Below are 27,972 nucleotides of genomic sequence, written 5' to 3'. Positions count from 1 at the left end.
AGTATTTTCTCAGGCCAAAATTCCGGAACACTTGCCGGATCTGGCATTAATTTCCATTAAAATGTATTAATGCTGATCCGATACCAAGTGTTCCGCTTTTCTGGATGGCACCGGAGAGATGGATCCGGTGTTTTAATGCATTTGTCAGACGGATCTGCATCCGGAAACAAATGCTATCCGTTTGCATACAGATTTCCGGGTCCGGCAGGCAGTTCAGGCAACGGAACTGGCTGCCAGAATCCAACAACGCAAGTGTGAAAGTACCCCAAGGAGAATTGACTTCAGAAATTCCCCTCCTGATGAAGCTGCACCACAATGCTGAGAGAAGTCACTAAGAATCCAGAAAATGTATATTTGAGGATGGTGCGGCCTTTAGGATGGGACCACACACCCGATCTCTTCCAGAGGGTGGCGTAAGGAAAATGGAGCAGCATTCAACACAGAAGTGTCAGGTTTAAAGATGCACCGAGCGCCAATGCAGACACAGAACTGACTTCAAATTCCCCTCTCGATAATCCCCCAGACAGCGTCTTATGAAACCTTTTCTCTAAATTTTTGAGACTTTTCATCTAACCAAAACCACACAAGTATTATCCAGGACGACACGGATTATCCCCGTCTAGGGGAACAACAATTCAGATGTACGGTTACTACCCTTACAGTAGACAAAGTGTCATTTACATGTTAAAGTGCCTGTGTGTCAAGGCTTATATTGGGCAAACATCTCGCCCCCTCAGGGTACATGTGAATGAGCACAAATCTGATATCAGAATATTAAAGGGTTTGTCTCACCTCAGACATTGGAGACATATCGCTAGGATATGCCCCCACTGTCAGATAGGTGCAGGTCCCAAAGTGCAAAGTGAAGGAGGGCCCACCACGTATTCCTATGGGAATATGCTGAGAACCAGCTGGAGAAATACTGCTGCATGGCAGTTTTAGTACAGCCGATTCTCAGCATACCTGCCAGGGTGCAGCCAGATCTCCAGCAATGCTGAATCCAGAAAGACGCAGCAGACTGTTCCCTGCTGGAACAGCCTGCCCGATCTCCCAAATGTTACTGTGAAACTAGCCTAAGGTGGATATCAGAATTTTTATTATTTATATTTTTGTCTAATAATATTTGACACATTCCCAACAGAATTCCGGTTTCTACAAAATTTTATTTCATTGTAAAATATTATTTTAACATAAAACATTAAAATGTCTTCTCTCCTGGGTGAATTCTGTTATGTTGATCAAGATTTAATTTTCTGGTAAAACATTTTGCACATTCTGAACATGAATATAACTTCTTTCCTGTGTGAATTCTCTCATGTTTTAGAAGATCTGATTTACTTTCTAAAACACATTCCACATTCTGAACATGAATACGGTCTCCCTCCTGTGTGAATTCTTTCATGTTTAGCAAGATGTGACTTACGTATAAAGTGTTTCCCACATTCTGAACATGAATATGGTTTCTCTCCTGTGTGAATTCTCTTATGTTGATCAAGGCTTGATTTCTTGGTAAAACATGTCCCACATTCTGAACATGAATATGGCTTCCATCCTATGTGATTTCACTCATGTTTTAAAAGCTCTGTTTTATATGCAAAACTTCTCCCACATCTTAAACAGGAATACAGCATCTCTCCTGCATGAATTCTCTCATGTTTTAGAAGATCCGATTTCTGTGTAAAGCATTTCCCACATTCTGAACATGAATGTGGCTTTTCTCCTGTGTGACTTCTCTCGTGTCTAGTAAGCTCTGACTGATATCTAAACATGAAAATGGCTTCTCTCCTTTGTGAACTATGTTATGTTTAACAAGAGATGATTTCTGGGTAAAACATTTCCCACATTCTGAACATTAATATGGCCTCCCTCCTGTGTGGATTCTCTCATGTCTAGCACGATGTGACTGATTTGTAAAGCACTTCCCACAATCTGAACATGAAAATGGCTTCTCTCCTGTGTGAATTCTTTTATGTTTAACAAGAGTTGCTTTCTGGGTAAAACATTTCCCACATTCTGAACATGAATACGGCTTCTCTCCTGCATGAATTCTCTCATGTTTTAGATGATCTGATTTCTGTGTAAAGCATTTCCCACATTCTGAACAAGAATACAGCTTTCCTCCTGTGTGAATTCTCTCATGTCTAGCACGATGTGACTGATTTGTAAAGCACTTCCCACAATCTGAACATGAAAATGGTTTCTCTCCTGTGTGAATTCTTTTATGTTTAACAAGATTTCCAACCAGAGAAAAACATTTCCCACATACTGAACACGAATATGGCTTCTCTCCTGTGTGAATTCTTATGTGTTGATCAAGGTTTGATTTCCTGTTAAAACATTTCACACATTCTGAACATGAATACAGCTTTCCTCCTGTGTGAATTCTCTCATGTCTAGCACGATGTGACTGATTTGTAAAGCACTTCCCACAATCTGAACATGAAAATGGTTTCTCTCCTGTGTGAATTCTTTTATGTTTAACAAGATTTCCAACCAAAGAAAAACATTTCCCACATACTGAACACGAATATGGCTTCTCTCCTGTGTGAATTCTTATATGTTGATCAAGGCTTGATTTCCTGGTAAAACATTTCACACATTCGGAACATGAATACAGCTTTCCTCCTGTGTGAATTCTCTCATGTCTAGCACGATGTGACTGATTTGTAAAGCACTTCCCACAATCTGAACATGAAAATGGCTTCTCTCCTGTGTGAATTCTTTTATGTTTAACAAGAGTTGCTTTCTGGGTAAAACATTTCCCACATTCTGAACATGAATACGGCTTCTCTCCTGCATGAATTCTCTCATGTTTTAGATGATCTGATTTCTGTGTAAAGCATTTCCCACATTCTGAACAAGAATACAGCTTTCCTCCTGTGTGAATTCTCTCATGTCTAGCAAGATGTGACTGATTTGCAAAGCGTTTCCCACAATCTGAACATGAAAATGGTTTCTCTCCTGTGTGAATTCTTTTATGTTTAACAAGAGTTCCAACCTGAGAAAAACATTTCCCACATACTGAACATGAATATGGCTTCTCTCCTGTGTGAATTCTTATATGTTGATCAAGGCTTGATTTCCTGGTAAAACATTTCACACATTCTGAACATGAATATGGCTTAAATATCTCTCCTCTGTGACTTCTTTCATGTTTGAAAAGCAATGTTTTATCTGCAAAACATTTCCCACATTCTGAACATGAATACAGCCTCCCTCCTGTGTGGATTCTCTCATGTCTAGCAAGATGTGACTGATTTGTAAAGCACTTCCCACAATATGAACATGAAAATGGCTTCTCTCCTGTGTGAATTCTTTTATGTTTAACAAGAGTTGCTTTCTGGGTAAAACATTTCCCACATTCTGAACATGAATACGGCTTCTCTCCTGCATGAATTCTCTCATGTTTTAGATAATCTGATTTCTGTGTAAAGCATTTCCCACATTCTGAACATGAATGTGGCTTTTCTCTTGTGTGGATTGTCTCGTGTCTAGTAAGCGTTGACTGATATGTAAAGAGTTTCCCACAATGTGAACATGAAAATGGCTTTTCTCCTTTGTGAACTATGTTATGTTTAACAAGGGATGATTTCTGGGTAAAACATTTCCCACATTCTGAACACGAATATGGCTTCTCTCCTGTGTGAATTCTTATATGTTCATCAAGGCTTGATTTCCTGGTAAAACATTTCACACATTCTGAACACGAATATGGCTTCACTTCTGTGTGCATTCTTATATGTTGATCAAGGCTTGTTTTCCTGGTAAAACATTTCACACATTCTGAACATGAATACGGCCTCCCTCCTGTGTGGATTCTCTCATGTCTAGCAAGATGTGATTGATTTGTAAAGCACTTCCCACAATATGAACATGAAAATGGCTTCTCTCCTGTGTGAATTCTTTTATGTTTAACAAGAGTTGCTTTCTGGGTAAAACATTTCCCACATTCAGAACATGAATATGGCTTCTCTCCTGTGTGACTTCTCTCATGTATAACTAGACTTGATTTACTTATAAAACACTTCCTACATTCTGAACATGAATACGGCTTCTCTCTTGTGTGACTTTTCTCATGGCTCATAAGAGATGATTTATTCACAAAGAATTTCCCACATTGTGAACATGAATATGACTTCTTTCCTTTGTGAATTCTTGCAAGATTTAAAAGAACTTTATTACTAATAAATGATTTCACACATTGTGAACTTGAATTTGGCTTCTCTCCTGTGTGACTTCTTCTGTGTACAGAAAGCTCTGACCAATATGTGAACCGTTTTCCACATTCTATACATTTAAATCTTTTACTCCTTTTCCACCCGGTACTTGTGGTAACAATCTGTGACTTATCAGGAGAAGGTTTCCCACGATTAGGAGGATTATATGATAGATCTGGACTTGTGTTAAGCATCTGTGATTGGTCAGGATAAAGTTCCTCATGATTAGGGGAATTATGTGATGTATCTGGACTTGTGGTAACAAGCTGTGATTGGTCAGGAGGTTTCCCATGATTATGAGGATTATGTGATGGATCTGCACTGTGAGGTCCTGGATGTGCATTACAGGTAACGTGGTTTTCTCCTATAGAGCGTTGCATGATATCCTGATCTTCTACTTTATAATCTAGAGATAATATGACGTTTCCTTCAGTCTTCGTACCAGGATTTTCTGTTAAGATTAAAAAAGGATGTTGTGATTTGATCTTCAAACAATATAGTGGAGAACATCATAGCATTCCGATGAGGCCGGATTCACATGAGCATATTACAGACGTATTGTCCATCCCTGTTGCGTGCACATGACCGGACCTCGGGTATATCTAACCTGAACTCATAGCATCATGTCAGTTCATGTCATTAAATCCGCAGTCAGGCAGCGACACGTGCATAATATGGATGACGTCCAGAACATGGTCATGTGGATCTAGCCGTAGGCTGGAAACACACACGCAGATTTAGATCTAGTTTTTGTGTCAGCAGTGGATTCAGCAGAAATGTCTCCTTTTTCTTTGTATTTGCCTTGGAAAGTCTGACTCTCGGACTCTGAATATCGTGGATCTGCCTGTGGGTTCAGCCCAAATCAATGGAGCGAATCTGTGCACGGGAACGGTAAGTCGTTTTTAGCTACATGGTTGTGAAAATATCTACAAGGTGGAATTCCCTTTGAAAACTACAGATCATCGATTCAGCAAAGAATATACACTCAATTACGGCAGAAAAAAATCTAAACATACCGTAATACGTTTCTATGAAGCTCTTAAAGGGAACCTGTCATCTGGATTTTGGGTATAGAGCTGAGGACATGGGTTGCTAGATAGCCGCTAGCACATCTGTAATATCTGTAATATCCAGTCCCCATAGCTCTGTGTGCTTTTATTGTGTATAAAAACCGATTTGACACATATGCAAATTAACCTGAGATGAGTCAGAGCTTGAAAATATGACTCTTCTCTGGTCACACAAGTAAGATATGGCTCTTTTATGTTAATTTACATATGTATCAAATCGTTTTTTTTACACAATAAAAGCACACAGAGCTATGGGGACTGGGTATTGCAGATGTGCTAGCGGCCATCTAGCAACCCATGTCCTCAGCTCTATACCCAAAATCCCGGTGACAGGTTCCCTTTAACCACCTCCGGACCGCCTAACGCACATGTGCGTTCCGGAGGTGGCAGCGCTGCGCACAGTCACGCATATACGCGTCATCTCGCGAGACGCGAGATTTCCTGTGAACGCGCGCACACAGGCGCGCGCGCTCACAGGAACGGAAGGTAAGCGAGTGGATCTCCAGCATGCCAGCGGCGATCGTTCGCTGGCAGGCTGGAGATCCGAATTTTTTAACCCCTAACAGGTATATTAGACGCTGTTTTCATAACAGCGTCTAATATACCTCCTACCTGGTCCTCTGGTGGTCCCTTTTGTTAGGATCGACCACCAGAGGACTCAGGTAGGTCAGTACAGTCGCACCAAACACCACACTACACTACACCCCCCCCCCCCCGTCACTTATTAACCCCTTATAAACCCCTGATCACCCATGATCACCCCATATAAACTCCCTGATCACCCCCCTGTCATTGATCACCACCCTGTCATTGATCACCCCCCTGTCAGGCTCCGTTCAGACGTCCGTATGATTTTTACGGATCCACGGATACATGGATCGGATCCGCAAAACGCATACGGACGTCTAAATGGAGCCTTACAGGGGGGTGATCAATGACAGGCGGGTGATCACCCATATACACTCCCTGATCACCCCCTGTCATTGATCACCCCCCTGTAAGGCTCCATTCAGACGTCCGCATGTTTTTTGTGGATCCGATCAATGTATCCATGGATCCGTAAAAAATCATGCGGATGTCTGAATGGAGCCTTACAGGGGGGGTGATCCGTGACAGGGGGGTGATTACCCTGATCACCCCCTGTCATTGATAACCCCCCTGTAAGGCTCCATTCAGACGTCCGCATGCGTTCTGTGGATCCGATCCATGTATCCATGGATCCGTAAAAAATCATGCGGATGTCTGAATGGAGCCTTACAGGGGGGGTGATCCGTGACAGGGGGGTGATCACCCTGATTACCCTGATCACCCCCTGTCATTGATAACCCCCCCTGTAAGGCTCCATTCAGACGTCCGCATGTTTTTTGTGGATCCGATCCATGTATCCATGGATCCGTAAAAAATCATGCGGATGTCTGAATGGAGCCTTACAGGGGGGGTGATCCGTGACAGGGGGGTGATCACCCTGATCACCCCCTGTCATTGATAACCCCCCTGTAAGGCTCCATTCAGACGTCCGCATGTTTTTTGTGGATCCGATCCATGTATCCATGGATCCGTAAAAAATCATGCGGATGTCTGAATGGAGCCTTACAGGGGGGGTGATCCGTGACAGGGGGGTGATCACCCTGATTACCCTGATCACCCCCTGTCATTGATAACCCCCCTGTAAGGCTCCATTCAGACGTCCGCATGTTTTTTGTGGATCCGATCCATGTATCCATGGATCCGTAAAAAATCATGCGGATGTCTGAATGGAGCCTTACAGGGGGGGTGATCCGTGACAGGGGGGGTGATCACCCTGATTACCCTGATCACCCCCTGTCATTGATAACCCCCCTGTAAGGCTCCATTCAGACGTCCGCATGCGTTCTGTGGATCCGATACATGTATCCATGGATCCGTAAAAAATCATGCGGATGTCTGAATGGAGCCTTACAGGGGGGGTGATCCGTGACAGGGGGTGATCACCCTGATTACCCTGATAACCCCCTGTCATTGATAACCCCCCTGTAAGGCTCCATTCAGACGTCCGCATGCGTTCTGTGGATCCGATACATGTATCCATGGATCCGTAAAAAATCATGCGGATGTCTGAATGGAGCCTTACAGGGGGGGTGATCAGTGACAGGGGGGTGATCCGGGAGTCTATATGGGTGATTACCCCCCTGTCATTGATCACCCCCCCTGTCATTGATCACCCCCCCTGTCATTGATCACCCCCCCCTGTCATTGATCACCCCCCCCTGTAAGGCTCCATTCAGACATTTTTTTTGGCACAAGTTAGCGGAAATTTTTTGTTTGTTTTTGTTTTTTCTTACAAAGTCTCATATTCCACTAACTTGTGTCAAAAAATAAAATCTCCCATGAACTCGCCGTACCCCTCACGGAATCCAAATGCGTAAACATTTTTAGACATTTATATTCCAGACTTCTTCTCACGCTTTAGGGCCCCTAAAAAGCCAGGGCAGTATAAATACCCCACATGTGACCCCATTTCGGAAAGAAGACACCCCAAGGTATTCGCTGAGGGGCATATTGAGTCCATGAAAGATTGAAATTTTTGTCCTAAGTTAGCGGAAAGTGAGACTTTGTGAGAAAAAAACCAAAAAAATCAATTTCCGCTAACATATGCAAAAAATAAAAAATTTCTAGGAACTCGCCAGGCCCCTCATTGAATACCTTGGGGTGTCTTCTTTCCAAAGTGGAGTCACATGTGGGGTATTTATACTGCCCTGGCTTTTTAGGGGCCCGAAAGTGTGAGAAGAAGTCTGGGATCCAAATGTCTAAAAATGCCCTCCTAAAAGGAATTTGGGCCCCTTTGCGCATCTAGGCTGCAAAAAAGTGTCACACATCTGGTATCGCCGTACTGAGGAGAAGTTGGGGAATGTGTTTCGGGGTGTCATTTTACATATACCCATGCTGGGTGAGAGAAATATCTTGGTCAAATGCCAACTTTGTATAAAAAAATAGGAAAAGTTGTCTTTTGCCAAGATATTTCTCTCACCCAGCATGGGTATATGTAAAATGACACCCCAAAACACATTCCCCAACTTCTCCTGAGTACGGCGATACCACATGTGTGACACTTTTTTGCAGCCAAGGTGGGCAAAGGGGCGCATATTCCAAAGTGCACCTTTCAGATTTCACAGGCCATTTTTTACAGATTTTGATTGCAAGGTACTTCTCACACATTTGGGGCCCTAAATTGCCAGGGCAGTATAACTACGCCACAAGTGACCCCATTTTGGAAAGAAGACACCCCAAGGTATTCCGTGAGGGGCATGGCGAGTTCCTAGAATTTTTTATTTTTTGTCACAAGTTAGCGGAAAATGATGATTTTTCTTTTTTTTTTCTTTTTTCCTTACAAAGTCTCATATTCCACTAACTTGCGACAAAAAAAAAAAAATTCTAGGAACTCGCCATGCCCCTCACGGAATACCTTGGGGTGTCTTCTTTCCAAAATGGGGTCACTTGTGGGGTAGTTATACTGCCCTGGCAATTTAGGGGCCCAAATGTGTGAGAAGAACTTTGCAATCAAAATGTGTAAAAAATGACCGGTGAAATCCGAAAGGTGCACTTTGGAATATGTACCCCTTTGCCCACCTTGGCAGCAAAAAAGTGTCACACATCTGGTATCGCCGTACTCAGGAGAAGTTGGGGAATGTGTTTTGGGGTGTCATTTTACATATACCCATGCTGGGTGAGAAAAATATCTTGGTCAAATGCCAACTTTGTATAAAAAAAATGGGAAAAGTTGTCTTTTGCCAAGATATTTCTCTCACCCAGCATGGGTATATGTAAAATGACACCCCAAAACACATTCCCCAACTTCTCCTGAGTACAGCGATACCACATGTGTGACACTTTTTTGATGCCAAGGTGGGCAAAGGGGCGCATATTCCAAAGTGCACCTTTCGGATTTCACCGGTCATTTTTTACAGATTTTGATTGCAAAGTTCTTCTTACACATTTGGGCCCCTAAATTGCCAGGGCAGTATAACTACGCCACAAGTGACCCCATTTTGGAAAGAAGACACCCCAAGGTATTCCGTGAGGGGCACGGCGAGTTCCTAGAATTTTTTATTTTTTGTCGCAAGTTAGTGAAATATGAGACTTTGTAAGGAAAAAAGAGAAAAAAATAAAAATCATCATTTTCCGCTAACTTGTGACAAAAAATAAAAAATTCTAGGAACTCGCCATGCCCCTCACGGAATACCTTGGGGTGTCTTCTTTCCAAAATGGGGTCACTTGTGGCGTAGTTATACTGCCCTGGCAATTTAGGGGCCCAAATGTGTGAGAAGTACCTTGCAATCAAAATGTGTAAAAAATGGCCTGCGAAATCCGAAAGGTGCACTTTGGAATGTGGGTCCCTTTGCCCACCTAGGCTGCAAAAAAGTGTGACACATCTGGTATCGCCGTACTCAGGAGAAGTTGGGCAATGTGGTTTGGGGTGCCATTTTACATATACCCATGCTGGGTGAGAGAAATATCTTGGCAAAAGACAACTTTTCCCATTTTTTTATACAAAGTTGGCATTTGACCAAGATATTTCTCTCACCCAGCATGGGAATATGTAAAATGACACCCCAAAACACATTCCCCAACTTCTCCTGAGTACGGCGATACCAGATGTGTCACACTTTTTTGCTGCCAAGGTGGGCAAAGGGGCACATATTCCAAAGTGCACCTTTTGGATTTCACCGGTCATTTTTTACACATTTTGATTGCAAAGTTCTTCTCACACATTTGGGCCCCTAAATTGCCAGGGCAGTATAACTACGCCACAAGTGACCCCATTTTGGAAAGAAGACACCCCAAGGTATTCCGTGAGGGGCATGGCGAGTTCCTAGAATTTTTTATTTTTTGTCGCAAGTTAGTGGAATATGAGACTTTGTAAGAAAAAAAAAAAAAAAAAAAATCATCATCATTTTCCGCTAACTTGTGACAAAAAATAAAAAGTTCTATGAACTCACTATGCCCATCAGCGAATACCTTAGGGTGTCTACTTTCCGAAATGGGGTCATTTGTGGGGTTTTTCTACTGTCTGGGCATTGTAGAACCTCAGGAATCATGATAGGTGCTCAGAAAGTCAGAGCTGTTTCAAAAAGCGGAAATTCACATTTTTGTACCATAGTTTGTAAATGCTATAACTTTTACCCAAACCATTTTTTTTTTGCCCAAACATTTTTTTTTTATCAAAGACATGTAGAACAATAAATTTGGCGAAAAATTTATATATGGATGTCGTTTTTTTTTGCAAAATTTTACAGCTGAAAGTGAAAAATGTCATTTTTTTGCAAAAAAATCGTTACATTTTGATTAATAACAAAAAAAGTAAAAATGCCAGCAGCAATGAAATACCACCAAATGAAAGCTCCATTAGTGAGAAGAAAAGGAGGTAAAATTCATTTGGGTGGTAAGTTGCATGACCGAGCGATAAACGGTGAAAGTAGTGCAGTGCAGAAGTGTAAAAAGTGCTCTGGTCATGAAGGGGGTTTCACCTAGCGGGGCTGAAGTGGTTAAAGTGGCCCCATTTTGTAGGTGGGTCCAAACTGACAGATGGCAGGCAACAGAAGTAGGCAGGGACAGGAGAAGTACCACAGTGCGGCACAATGTACCGCCCCAGCAGTACCAGATACCACAGTGCAGCACAATGTACCGCCCCAGCAGAACCAGATACCACAGTGCAGCACAATATACCGCCCCAGCAGAACCAGATACCACAGTGCAGCACAATGTACCGCCCCAGCAGAACCAGATACCACAGTGCAGCACAATATACCGCCCCAGCAGAACCAGATACCACAGTGCAGCACAATATACTGCCCCAGCAGAACCAGATACCACAGTGCAGCACAATATAACGCCCCAGCAGAACCAGATACCACAGTGCAGCACAATATACCGCCCCAGCAGAACCAGATACCACAGTGCAGCACAATATACCGCCCCAGCAGAACCAGATACCACAGTGCAGCACAATATACCGCCCCAGCAGAACCAGATACCACAGTACAGCACAATATACTGCCCCAGCAGAACCAGATACCACAGTACAGCACAATATACTGCCCCAGCAGAACCAGATACCACAGTGCAGCACAATATACCGCCCCAGCAGAACCAGATACCACAGTGCAGCACAATATACTGCCCCAGCAGAACCAGATACCACAGTGCAGCACAATATACCGCCCCAGCAGAACCAGATACCACAGTGCAGCACAATATACCGCCCCAGCAGAACCAGATACCACAGTGCAGCACAATATACCGCCCCAGCAGAACCAGATACCACAGTGCAGCACAATATACCGCCCCAGCAGAACCAGATACCACAGTGCGGCACAATATACCGCCCCAGCAGAACCAGATACCACAGTGCAGCACAATATACCGCCCCAGCAGAACCAGATACCACAGTGCAGCACAATATACCGCCCCAGCAGAACCAGATACCACAGTACAGCACAATATACTGCCCCCGCAGAACCAGATACCACAGTGCAGCACAATATACTGCCCCAGCAGAACCAGATACCACAGTGCAGCACAATATACTGCCCCAGCAGAACCAGATACCACAGTGCAGCACAATATACCGCCCCAGCATAACCAGATACCACAGTGCGGCACAATGTACCGCCCCAGCAGAACCAGATACCACAGTGCGGCACAATGTACCGCCCCAGCAGAACCAGATACCACAGTGCGGCACAATGTACCGCCCCAGCAGAGCCAGATACCACAGTGCGGCACAATATACTGCCCCAGCAGAGCCAGATACCACAGAGCAGCACAATATACCGCCCCAGCAGAACCAGATACCACAGTGCAGCACAATATACTGCCCCAGCAGAACCAGATACCACAGTGCAGCACTATATACTGCCCCAATATACTGCCCCAATATACTGCTGAGAGCATCCGATCATCATTAACCTCTGGCCATCAGCCCACAGGAATCTCCCTGTACGGTCTATGGCCAGCCCACCCCTGACAGTGACATGATAAAATAAAGTAAAAAAATAAATAAAAAGCAATTGTCTGACAATGGAGCCTCTTCTCTGGTTTCATTAGATCGGCCCCCAGAGCACTGACAGGAGGGTTCTCCCCGCCATGAAACAACATGGAAGTCAGAAATAACACGCTCACCCATCTACACATTCCAGTTAGTGACAAATCACATCAAAATGATGTAAAAAGATAAAGACAACAAAAATGTAATAATCAGAAATTAAAATAAGGTAAAAAAAAAAATAAAAAAATGTGCCATGGTGGAGGCAAAACCAATGACCAGTAAGTGCAATTATTTACCAAACTGACAGGAGGAGCCACAGAGAGAACATCCCAATGGGGGGGACCCACAGACAGCGCCCTGGTTGGTAAGAACATTCGATCTGTAGTGTTTGAAGAACATGATATTTGCCCAGATTTGTTCGATGGAACTTGGGGCAACGTCAGTCAAGGAGTTGGCAACCGTTCCAGTAGATTGTGCTTAGTGGATCCCGCATTTCCGAGGTTTCGTCACTCATTACCTCACTCACCCTACTGCTTGTTCTGCAGTCCAGACACACTGCTCCCCCTGTGTCCTCCCACAGTGGACCTGGCCGGTGGAGTCCCTGTCTTCCATCTTCAGCTACAGGCCGTGGCCTGCTCCTGCCAGCCCAGCCACCTTGCTCTGCCATAAGGTGCATGCACTTCCCAGCTCTTACCCTGGGTTCGGACCTGAGCATTTTACAGCGCGTTCCTACGCGCTGTAAAACGCACAACAGGCAAGAACCAATGCTTCCCTATGGGAATGGTTCTCACCTGGGCGTTTTACAGCGCGTACGATCGCGCTGTAAAACGCCCGACGCTCAAACAAGTGCTTGAGCTTTTTTTTGGGTGTTTGTCGCGCGTTCCCGCACATAGATATTCGGGAACGCGCGACAATGTGTGCACGCCTGTCTCTGTATGCGCGCTTGTAAACACCCGTACAAGCGCGCATACAGAGCGCTCCTTTCGGAACGCTCAGGTCTGAACCCAGGGTTAGAGGGCAACAGTGTGCATCCTAATCTTCACAATGGCTGGTGTAGCTGGAGTACTTTAGGCACCTTCCCATATGGGAGGGTGCATGGGCAATACGTTTCTGTAGCTTGCTAAGTTCATTGCTAGGTGCGCTGTTCCATTTGTCTGTCCGTGTACTGACCTCTTCCAAATTCCTGCCTCGCTTCCAATTTCTCCACTGCCTGACCTGTGCCTAATCACCATAGTGACCCTCTGCTGCCTGCCCTCAGACCTGTTTCATGTATTCACACAAACTATGCCTGCCCTGACCTAGCCTGTTACTGACTATGAGTTTTGCCTGACCCCTCGGTGCCCTGCATTAGTGTCTCTGATACCCGTGGGTCAAATATCAACCACACTGGGACTACTCCAGGAGGTGGCAGCCTGGTGGCTTCCCTGCAGCGAATTCCAGATCCCTGTACAGGGAATAAAGCGTGAATCCCAGGGGACTGCCAGGAAAAACACCCTTAAGTTTAGACCAAAGGCAAAACAGTTGGTTGAAACAGTGGTTCCACGCCCAATGAATGTAACAAGGTGACATGTCCAGTTTTCTATTGACCATTCCAATATTGCCTTCCTGTTGTCCCTTCTATCTGGAGAGGCAGTAGCCTGGGCCACTCTTCTTTGGGAGCAGGATGACCCACTGACTTATAATCCTTGAGACTTTCTTTTTACTTTCTGTAAGGTACTTGAAAAACCTGGTTGGACAGCTTCTGCTAACTCTACTTCAATGTGACTATGCTGGGGCACACTTACTGTAGGACAATAAGCAATACAGTTCTGTACCCCCACCTCGGAGATGTTCTGGAACTATAAGACCCAGATGGCTGCCTTTAGGGAGGGTGTCTCAGGGTGTAATAAAGTCCAATTGGCAGGTTAGGATGTACCTGCAACCCTGGATGATCCGATATCCCAGTTATGGTAATCTTATGTTTAGGAAGCCCCTTAGGAAGACAGCAGAGAGGAGAACTTCCAAACTGGCACCCACATTCCAGAAGCCCATGCTTCCTTCGACTCCTTCCCAGGAGTCCATGCAGTTTGAAAGAACCAGGCTGTCAGAGGAATAGCCCCAGCACAGGCACAATGACAATTTGTACATGTACTGCAGGGGCAGAGGCCACTATGTGAAGGACTCCAGTCCCTAATCTCCAGTTGGAGAGATTATCCCGGGCAAGATAACCGTCTCTACAAAGTTATCTGTTCTTGTGACTTTGTCATATCATAATGTCTGGTTTACTGAACAGACCTTGAAGGATTCCAGTTCGGCAGGTCAGTTCCTACATCAGGCCTTGGTTACCCAATATAGTAAATGTACCGCGCATAGTTACCGAACTCTTTAGTGTCTGTCAACGAAGTTCCTCTATTGGACAGCATATAGTATACAAGGCCCATGACCCTTCAGGTGGGATTTCTTCACTCTGAGAAGATCCGATTCTATATTCTTTCTGAATCTATCGGCACCGCTGCTTTCGAAGAAATGTTTTCAATCATCGAAGACAAGAGGGCTGGAAGGTACTGCTACAGCAGCTCGCTTCACCGGCTCTGTTGACCAGATGATGACCCGCTGGCCCCTCTCTCCTTCTTTCTGGAGGCTGGCCGGCACAGCAGCTATATCTTTCCATGCAGGCCCCTTCTTTCCAGCTAGGCCTCTCTCTACATGTAGACCATGTGCACTCCCTCCACCTCTCAAATTTCCAGAGCATGCCCCCCCCCCCCCCTATTCCTCCCCTGCCAATGGCTGGCTACCCCGGGGTACTTAGGCTGCCTAAGCAATAGATTCTAGTCTGCTTGTGTCCTGCAAAGGTGTGCTATTACACATTTGTCTACCTGTGTACCAACGTTTCCTGGATTTCACCCTTTACTGCTTGATCTGACCTCTGCCTGATCTTCGCTCTAGACCTGATCTGCCGGCCCTGACCTCAGACTGTTTACTGGATTGCATCAACTCAGCCTACCCCGAACTGCGCCTGCTCACATTGTACACCACACCAGTGTCTCTTGATGCCCGGGGGTCAACCGCAGTGGTAGTGGCCTGTACAGGGAATAAAGGGTCAATAATACCAGGGAAGTCACTTACTACCTTAGGAGTAGCCCTAAGCCAAACCTGTTCAAGCGGCGCAGCGGATCCACATACGGACACCTCTCACACGTACACCCGCACACATCTGGGCTATGTGACCTTAATTTTCTCCAAAAAGAGGATGAGCAGAAACAAAGGAGACTTCATGCTAACAGTGAAATTCAGAAAGCACTGATGATGGTGGGGACCTGGAATGGTCCTGCAGAAGATCTCACATCGTGTGCTTTAACTAAAGAGATCTATAAAAACTAATATCGGGGTTCACCATGTTCTGTTAAAGTGCCCCCATCTGCAAACTCTCCCAAAATCAACATGGCAAATATATACACTGTATATTATAAGGAGTGGAGCGCGTCTGTGTGTTATAAGGAGGAGGAGCGCGTCTGTATGTTATAAGGAGGAGGAGGAGCGCGTCTGTATGTTATAAGGAGGAGGAGGAGCGCGTCTGTATGTTATAAGGAGGAGGAGCGCGTCTATGTTATAAGGAGGAGCGCGTCTATGTTATAAGGAGGAGCGCGTCTGTATGTTATAAGGAGGAGGAGCGCGTCTGTATGTTATAAGGAGGAGGAGCGCGTCTGTATGTTATAAGGAGGAGGAGCGCGTCTGTATGTTATAAGGAGGAGGAGCGCGTCTGTATGTTATAAGGAGGAGGAGCGCGTCTATGTTATAAGGAGGAGGAGCGCGTCTATGTTATAAGGAGGAGGAGCGCGTCTGTATGTTATAAGGAGGAGGAGCGCGTCTATGTTATAAGGAGGAGGAGGAGCGCGTCTATGTTATAAGGAGGAGGAGGAGCGCGTCTATGTTATAAGGAGGAGGAGGAGCGCGTCTGTGTGTTATAAGGAGGAGGAGGAGCGCGTCTGTATGTTATAAGGAGGGGGAGGAGCGCGTCTATGTTATAAGGAGGAGGAGGAGCGCGTCTGTATGTTATAAGGAGGAGGAGGAGCGCGTCTGTATGTTATAAGGAGGAGGAGGAGCGCGTCTGTATGTTATAAGGAGGAGGAGGAGCGCGTCTGTATGTTATAAGGAGGAGGAGGAGCGCGTCTGTATGTTATAAGGAGGAGGAGGAGCGCGTCTGTATGTTACAAGGAGGGGGAGCGCGTCTGTATGTTATAAGGAGGAGGAGCGCGTCTGTATGTTATAAGGAGGAGGAGCGCGTCTGTATGTTATAAGGAGGAGGAGCGCGTCTGTATGTTATAAGGAGGAGGAGCGCGTCTGTATGTTATAAGGAGGAGGAGCACGTCTGTATGTTATAAGGAGGAGGAGCGCGTCTGTATGTTATAAGGAGGAGGAGGAGCGCGTCTTGTATGTTATAAGGAGGGGAGCGCGTCTGTAGTTTATAAGGAGGAGGAGGAGCGTCTGTATGTTATAAGGAGGAGGAGGAGCGCGTCTTGTTTATAGGAGGAGGAGGAGCGCGTCTGTATGTTTAAGGAGGAGGAGGGAGCGGTCTATGTTATAAGGAGGGGGAGCGTGTATGTTATAAGGAGGAGGAGGAGCGCGTCTGTATGTTATAAGGAGGAGGAGGAGCGCGTCTGTATGTTATAAGGAGGAGGGGAGCGCGTCTGTATGTTATAAAGGAGGAGGAGCGCGTCTGTAGTTATAAGGAGGAGGAGCTCGTCTATGTTAAAGGAGGAGCGCGTCTGTATGTATAAGGAGGAGCGCGTCTGTATGTTATAAGGAGGAGGAGTAGCGCGTCGTATGTTTAAGGAGGAGGAGGAGCGCGTCTGTATGTTATAAGGAGGAGGAGCGTCTGTATGTTATAAGGAGGAGGAGGAGCGCGTCTATGTTATAAGGGGAGGAGGAGCGCGTCTGTATGTTTAAGAGGAGGAGGAGCGCGTCTGTATGTTATAAGGAGGAGGAGCGCGTCTGTATGTTATAAGGAGGAGGAGGAGCGCGTCTATGTTATAAGGAGGAGGAGGAGCGCGTCTGTATGTTATAAGGAGGAGGAGGAGCGCGTCTGTATGTTATAAGGAGGAGGAGGAGCGCGTCTGTATGTTATAAGGAGGAGGAGGAGGCGGCGTCTGTATGTTATAAGGGAGGAGGAGCGCGTCTGTATGTTATAAGGAGGAGGAGCGCGTCTATATGTTATAAGGAGGAGGAGCGCGTCTGTATGTTATAAGGAGGAGGAGCGCGTCTATGTTATAAGGAGGAGGAGGAGCGCGTCTGTATGTTATAAGGAGGAGGAGCGCGTCTATGTTATAAGGAGGAGGAGGAGCGCGTCTGTATGTTTATAAGGAGGAGGAGCGCGTCTGTATGTTATAAGGAGGAGGAGCGCGTCTATGTTATAAGGGAGGAGGAGGAGCGCGTCTATGTTATAAGGAGGAGGAGGAGCGGTCTATGTTATAAGGAGGAGGGAGGAGCGGTCTATGTTATAAGGAGGAGGAGGAGCGCGTCTATGTTATAAGGAGGAGGAGGAGCGCGTCTGTATGTTATAAGGAGGAGGAGGAGCGCGTCTGTATGTTATACGGAGGAGGAGGAGCGCGTCTGTATGTTATAAGGAGGAGGAGCGCGTCTGTGTGTTATAAGGAGAGGAGGAGCGCGTCTGTGTGTTATAGGAGGAGGAGGAGCGGTCTGTATGTTATAAGGAGGAGGAGCGCGTCTGTAGTTATAAGGAGGAGGAGGAGAGCGTCTGTGTGTTATAAGGAGGAGGAGGAGCGCGTCCATGTTATAAGGAGGGGAGCGCGTCTGTATGTTATAAGGAGGAGGAGGAGCGCGTCTGTATGTTATAAGGAGGAGGAGGAGCGCGTCTGTATGTTATAAGGAGGAGGAGCGCGTCTGTATGTTATAAGGAGGAGGAGCGCGTCTGTATGGTTATTATAAGGAGGGGAGCGCGTCTGTATGTTATAAGGAGGGGAGCGCGTCTGTATGTTATAAGGAGGAGGAGTAGCGCGTCTGTATGTTATAAGGAGGAGGAGGAGCGCGTCTGTGTGTTATAAGGAGGAGGAGGAGCGGTCTGTGTGTTATAAGGAGGAGGAGGAGCGCGTCTGTGTGTTATAAGGAGGAGGAGGAGCGCGTCTATATGTTATAAGGAGGAGGAGCGCGTCTGTATGTTATAAGGAGGAGGAGGAGCGCGTCTATGTTATAAGGAGGGGGAGCGCGTCTGTATGTTATAAGGAGGAGGAGGAGCGCGTCTGTATGTTATAAGGAGGAGGAGGAGCGCGTCTGTATGTTATAAGGAGGAGGAGGAGCGCGTCTGTATGTTATAAGGAGGAGGAGCGCGTCTATATGTTATAAGGAGGAGGAGCGCGTCTGTATGTTATAAGGAGGAGGAGCGCGTCTGTATGTATAAGGAGGAGGAGCGCGTCTATGTTATAAGGAGGAGGAGGAGCGCGTCTATGTTATAAGGAGGAGGAGCGCGTCTATGTTATAAGGAGGAGGAGGAGGCGCGTCTGTATGTTATAAGGAGGAGGAGCGCGTCTGTATGTTATAAGGAGGAGGAGCGCGTCTATGTTATAAGGAGGAGGAGGAGCGCGTCTATGTTATAAGGAGGAGGAGGAGCGCGTCTATGTTATAAGGAGGAGGAGGAGCGCGTCTGTATGTTATAAGGAAGAGGAGGAGCGCGTCTGTATGTTATAAGGAGGAGGAGGAGCGCGTCTGTATGTTATAAGGAGGAGGAGCGGCGTCTGTGTGTTATAAGGAGGAGGAGCGCGTCTGTGTGTTATAAGGAGGAGGAGGAGCGCGTCTGTGTGTTATAAGGAGGAGGAGGAGCGCGTCTGTATGTTATAAGGAGGAGGAGCGCGTCTGTATGTTATAAGGAGGAGGAGGAGCGCGTCTGTGTGTTATAAGGAGGAGGAGGAGCGCGTCCATGTTATAAGGAGGGGGAGCGCGTCTGTATGTTATAAGGAGGAGGAGGAGCGCGTCTGTATGTTATAAGGAGGAGGAGGAGCGCGTCTGTATGTTATAAGGAGGAGGAGGAGCGCGTCTGTATGTTATAAGGAGGAGGAGGAGCGCGTCTGTATGTTATAAGGAGGAGGAGGAGCGCGTCTGTATGTTATAAGGAGGAGGAGGAGCGCGTCTGTATGTTATAAGGAGGAGGAGCGCGTCTGTATGTTTATAAGGAGGAGGAGGAGCGCGTCTGTATGTTATAAGGAGGAGGAGCGCGTCTGTATGTTATAAGGAGGAGGAGGAGCGCGTCTGTATGTTATAAGGAGGGGAGCGCGTCTGTATGTTATAAGGAGGAGGAGGAGCGCGTCTGTATGTTATAAGGAGGAGGAGGAGCGCGTCTGTATGTTATAAGGAGGAAGAGGAGCGCGTCTGTATGTTATAAGGAGGAGGAGGAGCGCGTCTGTATGTTATAAGGAGGGGGGAGCGCGTCTGTATGTTATAAGGAGGAGGAGGAGCGCGTCTGTATTTATAAGAGGAGGAGGGAGCGCGTCTGTATGTTATAAGGAGGAGGAGCGCGTCTGTATGTTATAAGGAGGAGGAGCGCGTCTATGTTATAAGGAGGAGGAGGACGGTCTATGTTATAAGGAGGAGGAGCGCGTTATGTTATAAGGAGGAGGAGGAGCGCGTCTGTATGTTATAAGGAGGAGGAGAGCGTCTGTATGTTATAAGGAGGAGGAGCGCGTCTATGTTATAAGGAGGAGGAGGAGCGCGGTCTATGTGTTAAGGAGGAGGAGGAGCGCGTATGTTATAAGGAGGAGGAGGAGCGCGTCTATGTTATAAGGAGGAGGAGCGCGTCTGTATGTTATAAGGAGGAGGAGGAGCGCGTCTGTATGTTATAAGGAGGAGGAGCGCGTCTGTGTGTATAAGGAGGAGGAGCGCGTCTGTGTGTTATAAGGAGGAGGAGCGCGTCTGTGTGTTATAACGGAGGAGGAGCGCGTCTGTGTTATAAGGAGGAGGAGGAGCGCGTCTGTGTTATAAGGAGGAGGAGCGCGTCTGTATGTTATAAGGAGGAGGAGCGGTCTGTGTGTTAAGGAGGAGGAGGAGCGCGTCTATGTTATAAGGAGGGGGAGGAGCGCGTCTGTATGTATAAGGAGGAGGAGGAGCGCGGTCTATGTTATAAGGAGGAGGAGGAGCGCGTCTGTATGTTATAAGGAGGAGGAGGAGCGCGTCTGTATGTTATAAGGAGGAGGAGCGCGTCTGTATGTTATAAGGAGGAGGAGGAGCGCGTCTGTATGTTATAAGGAGGAGGAGGAGCGCGTCTATGTTATAAGGAGGAGGAGGAGCGCGTCTGTATGTTATAAGGAGGAGGAGGAGCGCGTTAGTGTTAAGGAGGAGGAGGAGCGCGTCTATGTTATAGGAGGGGAGCGCGTCTATGTTATAAGGAGGAGGAGGAGCGCGTCTGTATGTTATAAGGAGGAGGAGCGCGTCTGTATGTTATAAGGAGGAGGAGCGCGTCTGTATGTTATAAGGAGGAGGAGCGCGTCTATGTTATAAGGAGGAGGAGGAGCGCGTCTTCTGTTTATAAGGAGGAGGAGGAGCGCGTCTGTATGTTATAAGGAGGAGGAGGAGCGCGTCTGTATGTTAATAAGAGGAGGAGGCGTCTGTGTTATAAGGCGGAGGAGCGCGTCTGTGTGTTATAAGGAGGAGGAGCGCTCTGTGTGTTAGAAGGAGGAGGAAGGAGCGCGTCTGTGTGTTATAAGGAGGAGGAGGAGCGCGTCTGTATGTATAAGGAGGAGGAGCGCGTCTGTATGTTATAAGGAGGAGGAGCGCGTCTGTATGTTATAAGGAGGAGGAGGAGCGCGTCTGTGTGTTATAAGGAGGAGAGGAGCGCGTCTATGTTATAAGGAGGGGGGGAGCGCGTCTGTATGTTATTAAGGAGGAGGAGGAGCGCGTCTGTATGTATAAGGAGGAGGAGGAGCGCGTCTGTAGTATAAGGAGGAGGAGGAGCGCGTCTGTATGTTATAAGGAGGAGGAGGAGAGCGTCTGTATGTTATAAGGAGGAGGAAGGAGCGCGTCTGTATGTTATAAGGAGGAGGAGGAGCGCGTCTGTATGTTATAAGGAGGAGGAGGAGCGCTGTTCTGTATGTTATAAGGAGGAGGAGGAGCGCGTCTGTATGTTATAAGGAGGAGGAGGAGCGCGTCTATGTTATAAGGAGGAGGAGGAGCGCGTCTGTTGTTATAAGGAGGAGGAGGAGCGCGTCTGTATGTTATAAGGAGGAGGAGGAGCGCGTCTGTATGTTATAAGGAGGAGGAGGAGCGCGTCTGTATGTTATAAGGAGGAGGAGCGCGTCTGTATGTTATAAGGAGGAGGAGCGCGTCTATATGTTATAAGGAGGAGGAGCGCGTCTATATGTTATAAGGAGGAGGAGCGCGTCTGTATGTTATAAGGAGGAGGAGCGCGTCTATGTTATAAGGAGGAGGAGGAGCGAGTCTGTATGTTATAAGGAGGAGGAGCGCGTCTATGTTATAAGGAGGAGGAGGAGCGCGTCTGTATGTTATAAGGAGGAGGAGAGGTCTGTATGTTATAAGGAGGAGGAGCGCGTCTATGTTATAAGGAGGAGGAGGAGCGCGTCTATGTTATAAGGAGGAGGAGGAGCGCGTCTATGTTATAAGGAGGAGGAGGAGCGCGTCTGTATGTTATAAGGAGGAGGAGGAGGCGTCTGTATGTATAAGGAGGAGGAGGAGCGCGTCTGTATGTTATAAGGAGGAGGAGCGCGTCTGTGTGTTATAAGGAGGAGGAGGAGCGCGTCTGTGTGTTATAAGGAGGAGGAGGAGCGCGTCTGTATGTTATAAGGAGGAGGAGCGCGTCTGTATGTTATAAGGAGGAGGAGGAGCGCGTCTGTGTGTTATAAGGAGGAGGAGGAGCGCGTCCATGTATAAGGAGGGGGGAGCGCGTCTGTATGTTATAAGGAGGAGGAGGAGCGGTCTGTATGTTATAAGGAGGAGGAGGAGCGCGTCTGTATGTTATAAGGAGGAGGGCGTTCTGTATGTTATAAGGAGAGGAGCGGTCTGTATGTTATAAGGAGGAGCGCGTCTGTATGTTATAAGGAGGGGGAGCGCGTCTGTATGTTATAAGGAGGGGAGCGGTCTGTATGTTATAAGGAGGAGGAGTAGCGCGTCTGTATTTTATAAGGAGGAGGAGGAGCGCGTCTGTGTGTTATAAGGAGGAGGAGGAGCGCGTCTGTGTGTTATAAGGAGGAGGAGGAGCGCGTCTGTGTGTTATAAGGAGGAGGAGGAGCGCGTCTATATGTTATAAGGAGGAGGAGCGCGTCTGTATGTATAAGGAGGAGGAGGAGCGCGTCTATGTTATAAGGAGGGGGAGCGCGTCTGTATGTTATAAGGAGGAGGAGGAGCGCGTCTGTATGTTATAAGGAGGAGGAGGAGCGCGTCGTATGTTATAAGGAGGAGGAGGAGCGCGTCTGTATGTTATAAGGAGGAGGAGCGCGGTCTATTGTTATAAGGAGGAGGAGCGCGTCTGTATGTTATAAGGAGGAGGAGCGCGTCTGTATGTTATGAGCGCGTCTATGTTATAAGGAGGAGGAGCGCGTCTATGTTATAAGAGATGAGGAGGAGCGCGTCTGTATGTATAAGGAGGAGGAGCGCGTCTGTATGTTATAAGGAGGAGGAGCGCGTCTATGTTATAAGGAGGAGGAGGAGCGCGTCTATGTATAAGGAGGAGGAGGAGCGCGTCTATGTTGATAAGGAGGAGGAGGAGCGCGTCTATGTTATAAGGAGGAGGAGGAGCGCGTCTGTATGTTATAAGAGGAGGAGGAGCGCGTCTGTATGTTATAAGGAGGAGGAGGAGCGCGTCTGTATGTTATAAGGAGGAGGAGCGCGTCTGTGTGTTATAAGGAGGAGGAGCGCGTCTGTGTGTTATAAGGAGGAGGAGGAGCGCGTCTGTGTGTTATAAGGAGGAGGAGGAGCGCGTCTGTGTGTTATAAGGAGGAGGAGGAGCGCGTCTGTATGTTATAAGGAGGAGGAGCGCGTCTGTATGTTATAAGGAGGAGGAGGAGCGCGTCTGTGTGTTATAAGGAGGAGGAGGAGCGCGTCTATGTTATAAGGAGGGGAGCGCGGTCTGTATGTTATAAGGAGGAGGAGGAGCGCGTCTGTATGTTATAAGGAGGAGGAGGAGCGCGTCTGTATGTTATAAGGAGGAGGAGGAGCGCGTCTGTATGTTATAAGGAGGAGGAGGAGCGCGTCTGTATGTTATAAGGAGGAGGAGGAGCGCGTCTGTATGTTATAAGGAGGAGGAGGAGCGGTCTGTATGTTATAAGGGAGGAGGAGCGCGTCTGTATGTTATAAGGAGAGGAGGAGGAGCGTCTGTATGTTATAAGGAGGAGGAGGAGCGCGTCTGTATGTTATAAGGAGGAGGAGGAGCGCGTCTGTATGTTATAAGGAGGGGAGCGCGTCTGTATGTTATAAGGAGGAGGAGGAGCGCGTCTGTATGTTATAAGGAGGAGGAGGAGCGCGTCTGTATTTTATCAGAGGAAGAGGAGCGCGTCTGTATGTTATAAGGAGGAGGAGGAGCGCGTCTGTATGTTATAAGGAGGGGGAGCGCGTCTGTATGTTATAAGGAGGAGGAGGAGCGCGTCTGTATGTTATAAGGAGGAGGAGGAGCGCGTCTGTATGTTATAAGGAGGAGGAGGAGCGCGTCTGTATGTTATAAGGAGGGGAGCGCGTCTGTATGTTATAAGGAGGGGAGCGCGTCTGTATGTTATAAGGAGGAGGAGGAGCGCGTCTGTATGTTATAAGGAGGAGGAGGAGCGCGTCTGTATGTTATAAGGAGGAAGAGGAGCGCGTCTGTATGTTATAAGGAGGAGGAGGAGCGCGTCTGTATGTTATAAGGAGGGGGAGCGCGTCTGTATGTTATAAGGAGGAGGAGGAGCGCGTCTGTATGTTATAAGGAGGAGGAGGAGCGCGTCTGTATGTTATAAGGAGGAGGAGCGCGTCTGTATGTTATAAGGAGGAGGAGCGCGTCTATGTTATAAGGAGGAGCGCGTCTATGTTATAAGGAGGAGCGCGTCTGTATGTTATAAGGAGGGGAGCGCGTCTGTATGTTATAAGGAGGGGAGCGCGTCTGTATGTTATAAGGAGGGGAGCGCGTCTGTATGTTATAAGGAGGAGGAGTAGCGTGTCTGTATGTTATAAGGAGGAGGAGGAGCGCGTCTGTGTGTTATAAGGAGGAGGAGGAGCGCGTCTGTGTGTTATAAGGAGGAGGAGGAGCGCGTCTGTATGTTATAAGGAGGAGGAGCGCGTCTGTATGTTATAAGGAGGAGGAGCGCGTCTGTATGTTATAAGGAGGAGGAGCGCGTCTGTATGTTATAAGGAGGAGGAGCGCGTCTGTATGTTATAAGGAGGAGGAGCGCGTCTGTATGTTATAAGGAGGAGGAGCGCGTCTGTATGTTATAAGGAGGAGGAGCGCGTCTATGTTATAAGGAGGAGCGCGTCTGTATGTATAAGGAGGGGAGCGCGTCTGTATGTTATAAGGAGGAGGAGTAGCGCGTCTGTATGTTATAAGGAGGAGGAGGAGCGCGTCTGTATGTTATAAGGAGGAGGAGCGCGTCTGTATGTTATAAGGAGGAGGAGGAGCGCGTCTGTATGTTATAAGGAGGAGGAGGAGCGCGTCTGTATGTTATAAGGAGGAGGAGCGCGTTTTGTATGTTATAACACCAGACGCGCTCCTCCTCCTCCTTATAACATACAGATGCGCTCCTCCTCCTCTTATAACATACAGACGCGCTCCTCTCCTTATAACATACAGACGCGCTCCTCCTCCTTATAACATACAGACGCGTCCTCCTCCTATAACATACAGACGCGCTCCTCCTCCTATAACATACAGACGCGCTCCTCCTCCTTATAACATACAGACGGCTCCTCCTCCTCCTAACATACAGACGCGCTCCTCCTCCTCCTAACATACAGACGCGCTCCTCCTCCTCCTTATAACATAGACGCGCTCCTCCTCCTTATAACATACAGACGCGCTCCTCCTCCTTATAACATACAGACGCGCTCCTCTCCTCTTATAACATACAGACGCGCTCCTCCTCCTCCTTATAACTACAGACGCGCTCCTCCTCCTTATAACACACAGACGCGCTCCCCCTCCTTATAACATACAGACGCGCTCCTCCTCCTTATAACATACAGACGCGCTCCTCTTATAACATACAGACGCGCTCCTCCTCCTTATAACATACAGACGCGCTCCTCCTCCTTATACAACAGACGCGCTCCTCCCCTCCTTATAACATACAGACGCGCTCCTCCTCCTCCCTATAACATACAGACGCGCTCCTCCTCCTCCCTATAACATACAGACGCGCTCCCCCTCCTTATAACATACAGACGCGCTCCTCCTCCCCCTCCTTATAACATACAGACGCGCTCCTCCTCTCCTCCTCCTTATAACATACAGACGCGCTCCTCCTCCTTATAACATACAGACGCGCTCCTCCTCCTCCTTAAACATACAGACGCGCTCCTCCTCCTCCTTATAACATACAGACGCGCTCCTCCTCCTCCTTATAACATACAGACGCGCTCCTCCTCCTCCTTATAACATACAGACGCGCTCCTCCTCCTCCTTATAACATACAGACGCGCTCCCCCTCCTTATAACATACAGACGCGCTCCTCCTCCCTCCATTCATCTCATTCACAGGGATCTGCATTTTATATTCTACAGCATCGATGATCTATTTGTACAGATATCTTTGCATTTCCTGCACATAACACAGGGGTCACTACCCGGAGTGCTCCTTTACTGCAGCTCTAAGGTGGAGCCTCACCTGAAGAAACCTCCCAACTCCCTTCCTCCATTCATGATTCCATACCTGTGGTCACATGGACTGGAATGTCCTCCTCCACCTCACTCTTACACGGGGGATCGCCCATCATCCGCTCTTCTTCATCCTCCACTTTTAATATCTGTCACATCTTCCCCCTGATTTGTCATCTGTAACAATTCAGGACAATACAGCAGGACAGGTGGGAAATCTAACAGATCCACATAAGAGACCCCCACCATCTATGACCCCTCTATGACTGCAGGACCCCCCCTATATAGATGTGTATGGGCTCAGCTCCCATCTACCTGATGGTTCTCTGAGAGCTCTCCTCTGGACAGTCCTGGGAATACAGAGGACGGGGACATCTCTCGGGGGGACTTCTCCTCCCGGAGTCAGAACCTATAGGAGATAACACACAGACTGAATACAATACTGAGCGCCACAAACAGGAGGAGGAACTCTGCTGTCAGCCGCCATCTCTGTAAATCCTCTTGTGGATCCTGAACTACATCAGAGGAGAACAGGAACCTGCGGGTGTATTAGAGTGGAGTTCACCCTGCTGCCCTCTGAGCGGTCACATGCAGTACACGGACACGTCTCCTCAGTGGCGGTCACATGCAGTACACGGACGCGTCTCCTCAGTGGCGGTCACATGCAGTACACGGACGCGTCTCCTCAGTGGCGGGTCACATGCAGTACACGGACACGTCTCCTCAGTGGCGGTCACATGCAGTACACGGACGCGTCTCCTCAGTGGCGGTCACATGCAGTACACGGACGCGTCTCCTCAGTGGCGGTCACATGCAGTACACGGACGCGTCTCCTCAGTGGCGGTCACATGCAGTACACGGACGCGTCTCCTCAGTGGCGGTCACATGCAGGACACGGACGCGTCTCCTCAGTGGCGGTCACATGCAGGACACGGACGCGTCTCCTCAGTGGCGGTCACATGCAGGACACGGACGCGTCTCCTCAGTGGCGGTCACATGCAGGACACGGACGCGTCTCCTCAGTGGCGGTCACATGCAGTACACGGACGCGTCTCCTCAGTGGCGGTCACATGCAGTACACGGACGCGTCTCCTCAGTGGCGGTCACATGCAGTACACGGACGAGTCTCCTCAGTGGCGGTCACATGCAGTACACGGACGCGTCTCCTCAGTGGGCGGTCACATGCAGTACACGGACGCGTCTCCTCAGTGTCGGTCACATGCAGTACACGGACGCGTCTCCTCAGTGGCGGTCACATGCAGTACACGGACGCGTCTCCTCAGTGGCGGTCACATGCGTACACGGACACGTCTCCTCAGTGGGGGTCACGCAGTACACGGACGCGTCTCCTCAGGCGGTCACATGCAGTACACGGACGTCTCTCAGTGGCGGTCACATGCAGTACACGGACGCGTCTCCTCAGTGGCGGTCACATGCAGTACACGGACGCGTCTCCTCAGGGCGGTCACATGCAGTACAGGACGCGTCTCCTCAGTGGCGGTCACATGCAGTACACGGACGCGTCTCCTCAGTGGGTCACATGCAGTACACGGACGCGTCTCCTCAGTGGCGGTCACATGCAGTACACGGACGCGTCTCCTCAGTGGCGGTCACATGCAGTACAGGACGCGTCTCCTCAGTGGCGGTCACATGCAGTACACGGACGCGTCTCCTCAGTGGCGGTCACATGCAGACACGGACGCGTCTCCTCAGTGGCGGTCACATGCAGGACAGGACGCGTCTCCTCAGTGGCGGTCACATGCAGGACACGGACGCGTCTCCTCAGTGGCGGTCACATGCAGTACACGGACGCGTCTCCTCAGTGGCGGTCACATGCAGTACACGGACGCGTCTCCTCAGTGGCGGTCACATGCAGTACACGGACGC

General features: G+C 48.1%; 1 protein-coding gene across 1 annotated transcript; it reads right to left on the bottom strand.

The window, feature by feature from the left end:
• Nucleotides 1–26,195, bottom strand: LOC122922994 (zinc finger protein 850-like). Its single transcript, XM_044273779.1, has 2 exons — nt 26,141–26,195; nt 1–4,668 (listed from the first exon to the last, which is right to left on the bottom strand). The coding sequence occupies exon 2, from the start codon at nt 4,595–4,597 to the stop codon at nt 1,853–1,855; it is 2,745 nt and encodes a 914-aa protein (XP_044129714.1). The 5' UTR covers nt 4,598–4,668; nt 26,141–26,195; the 3' UTR covers nt 1–1,852.
• Between the last annotated feature and the right edge of the window lie 1,777 nt (nt 26,196–27,972).

This window comes from Bufo gargarizans, unplaced genomic scaffold, assembly GCF_014858855.1.
Source record: "Bufo gargarizans isolate SCDJY-AF-19 unplaced genomic scaffold, ASM1485885v1 original_scaffold_1134_pilon, whole genome shotgun sequence".
Lineage (NCBI taxonomy): Eukaryota > Metazoa > Chordata > Amphibia > Anura > Bufonidae > Bufo > Bufo gargarizans.
The sequence above is the reverse complement of the archived record's forward strand: the minus strand, read 5'-3'. Positions and strand labels throughout refer to the sequence as shown.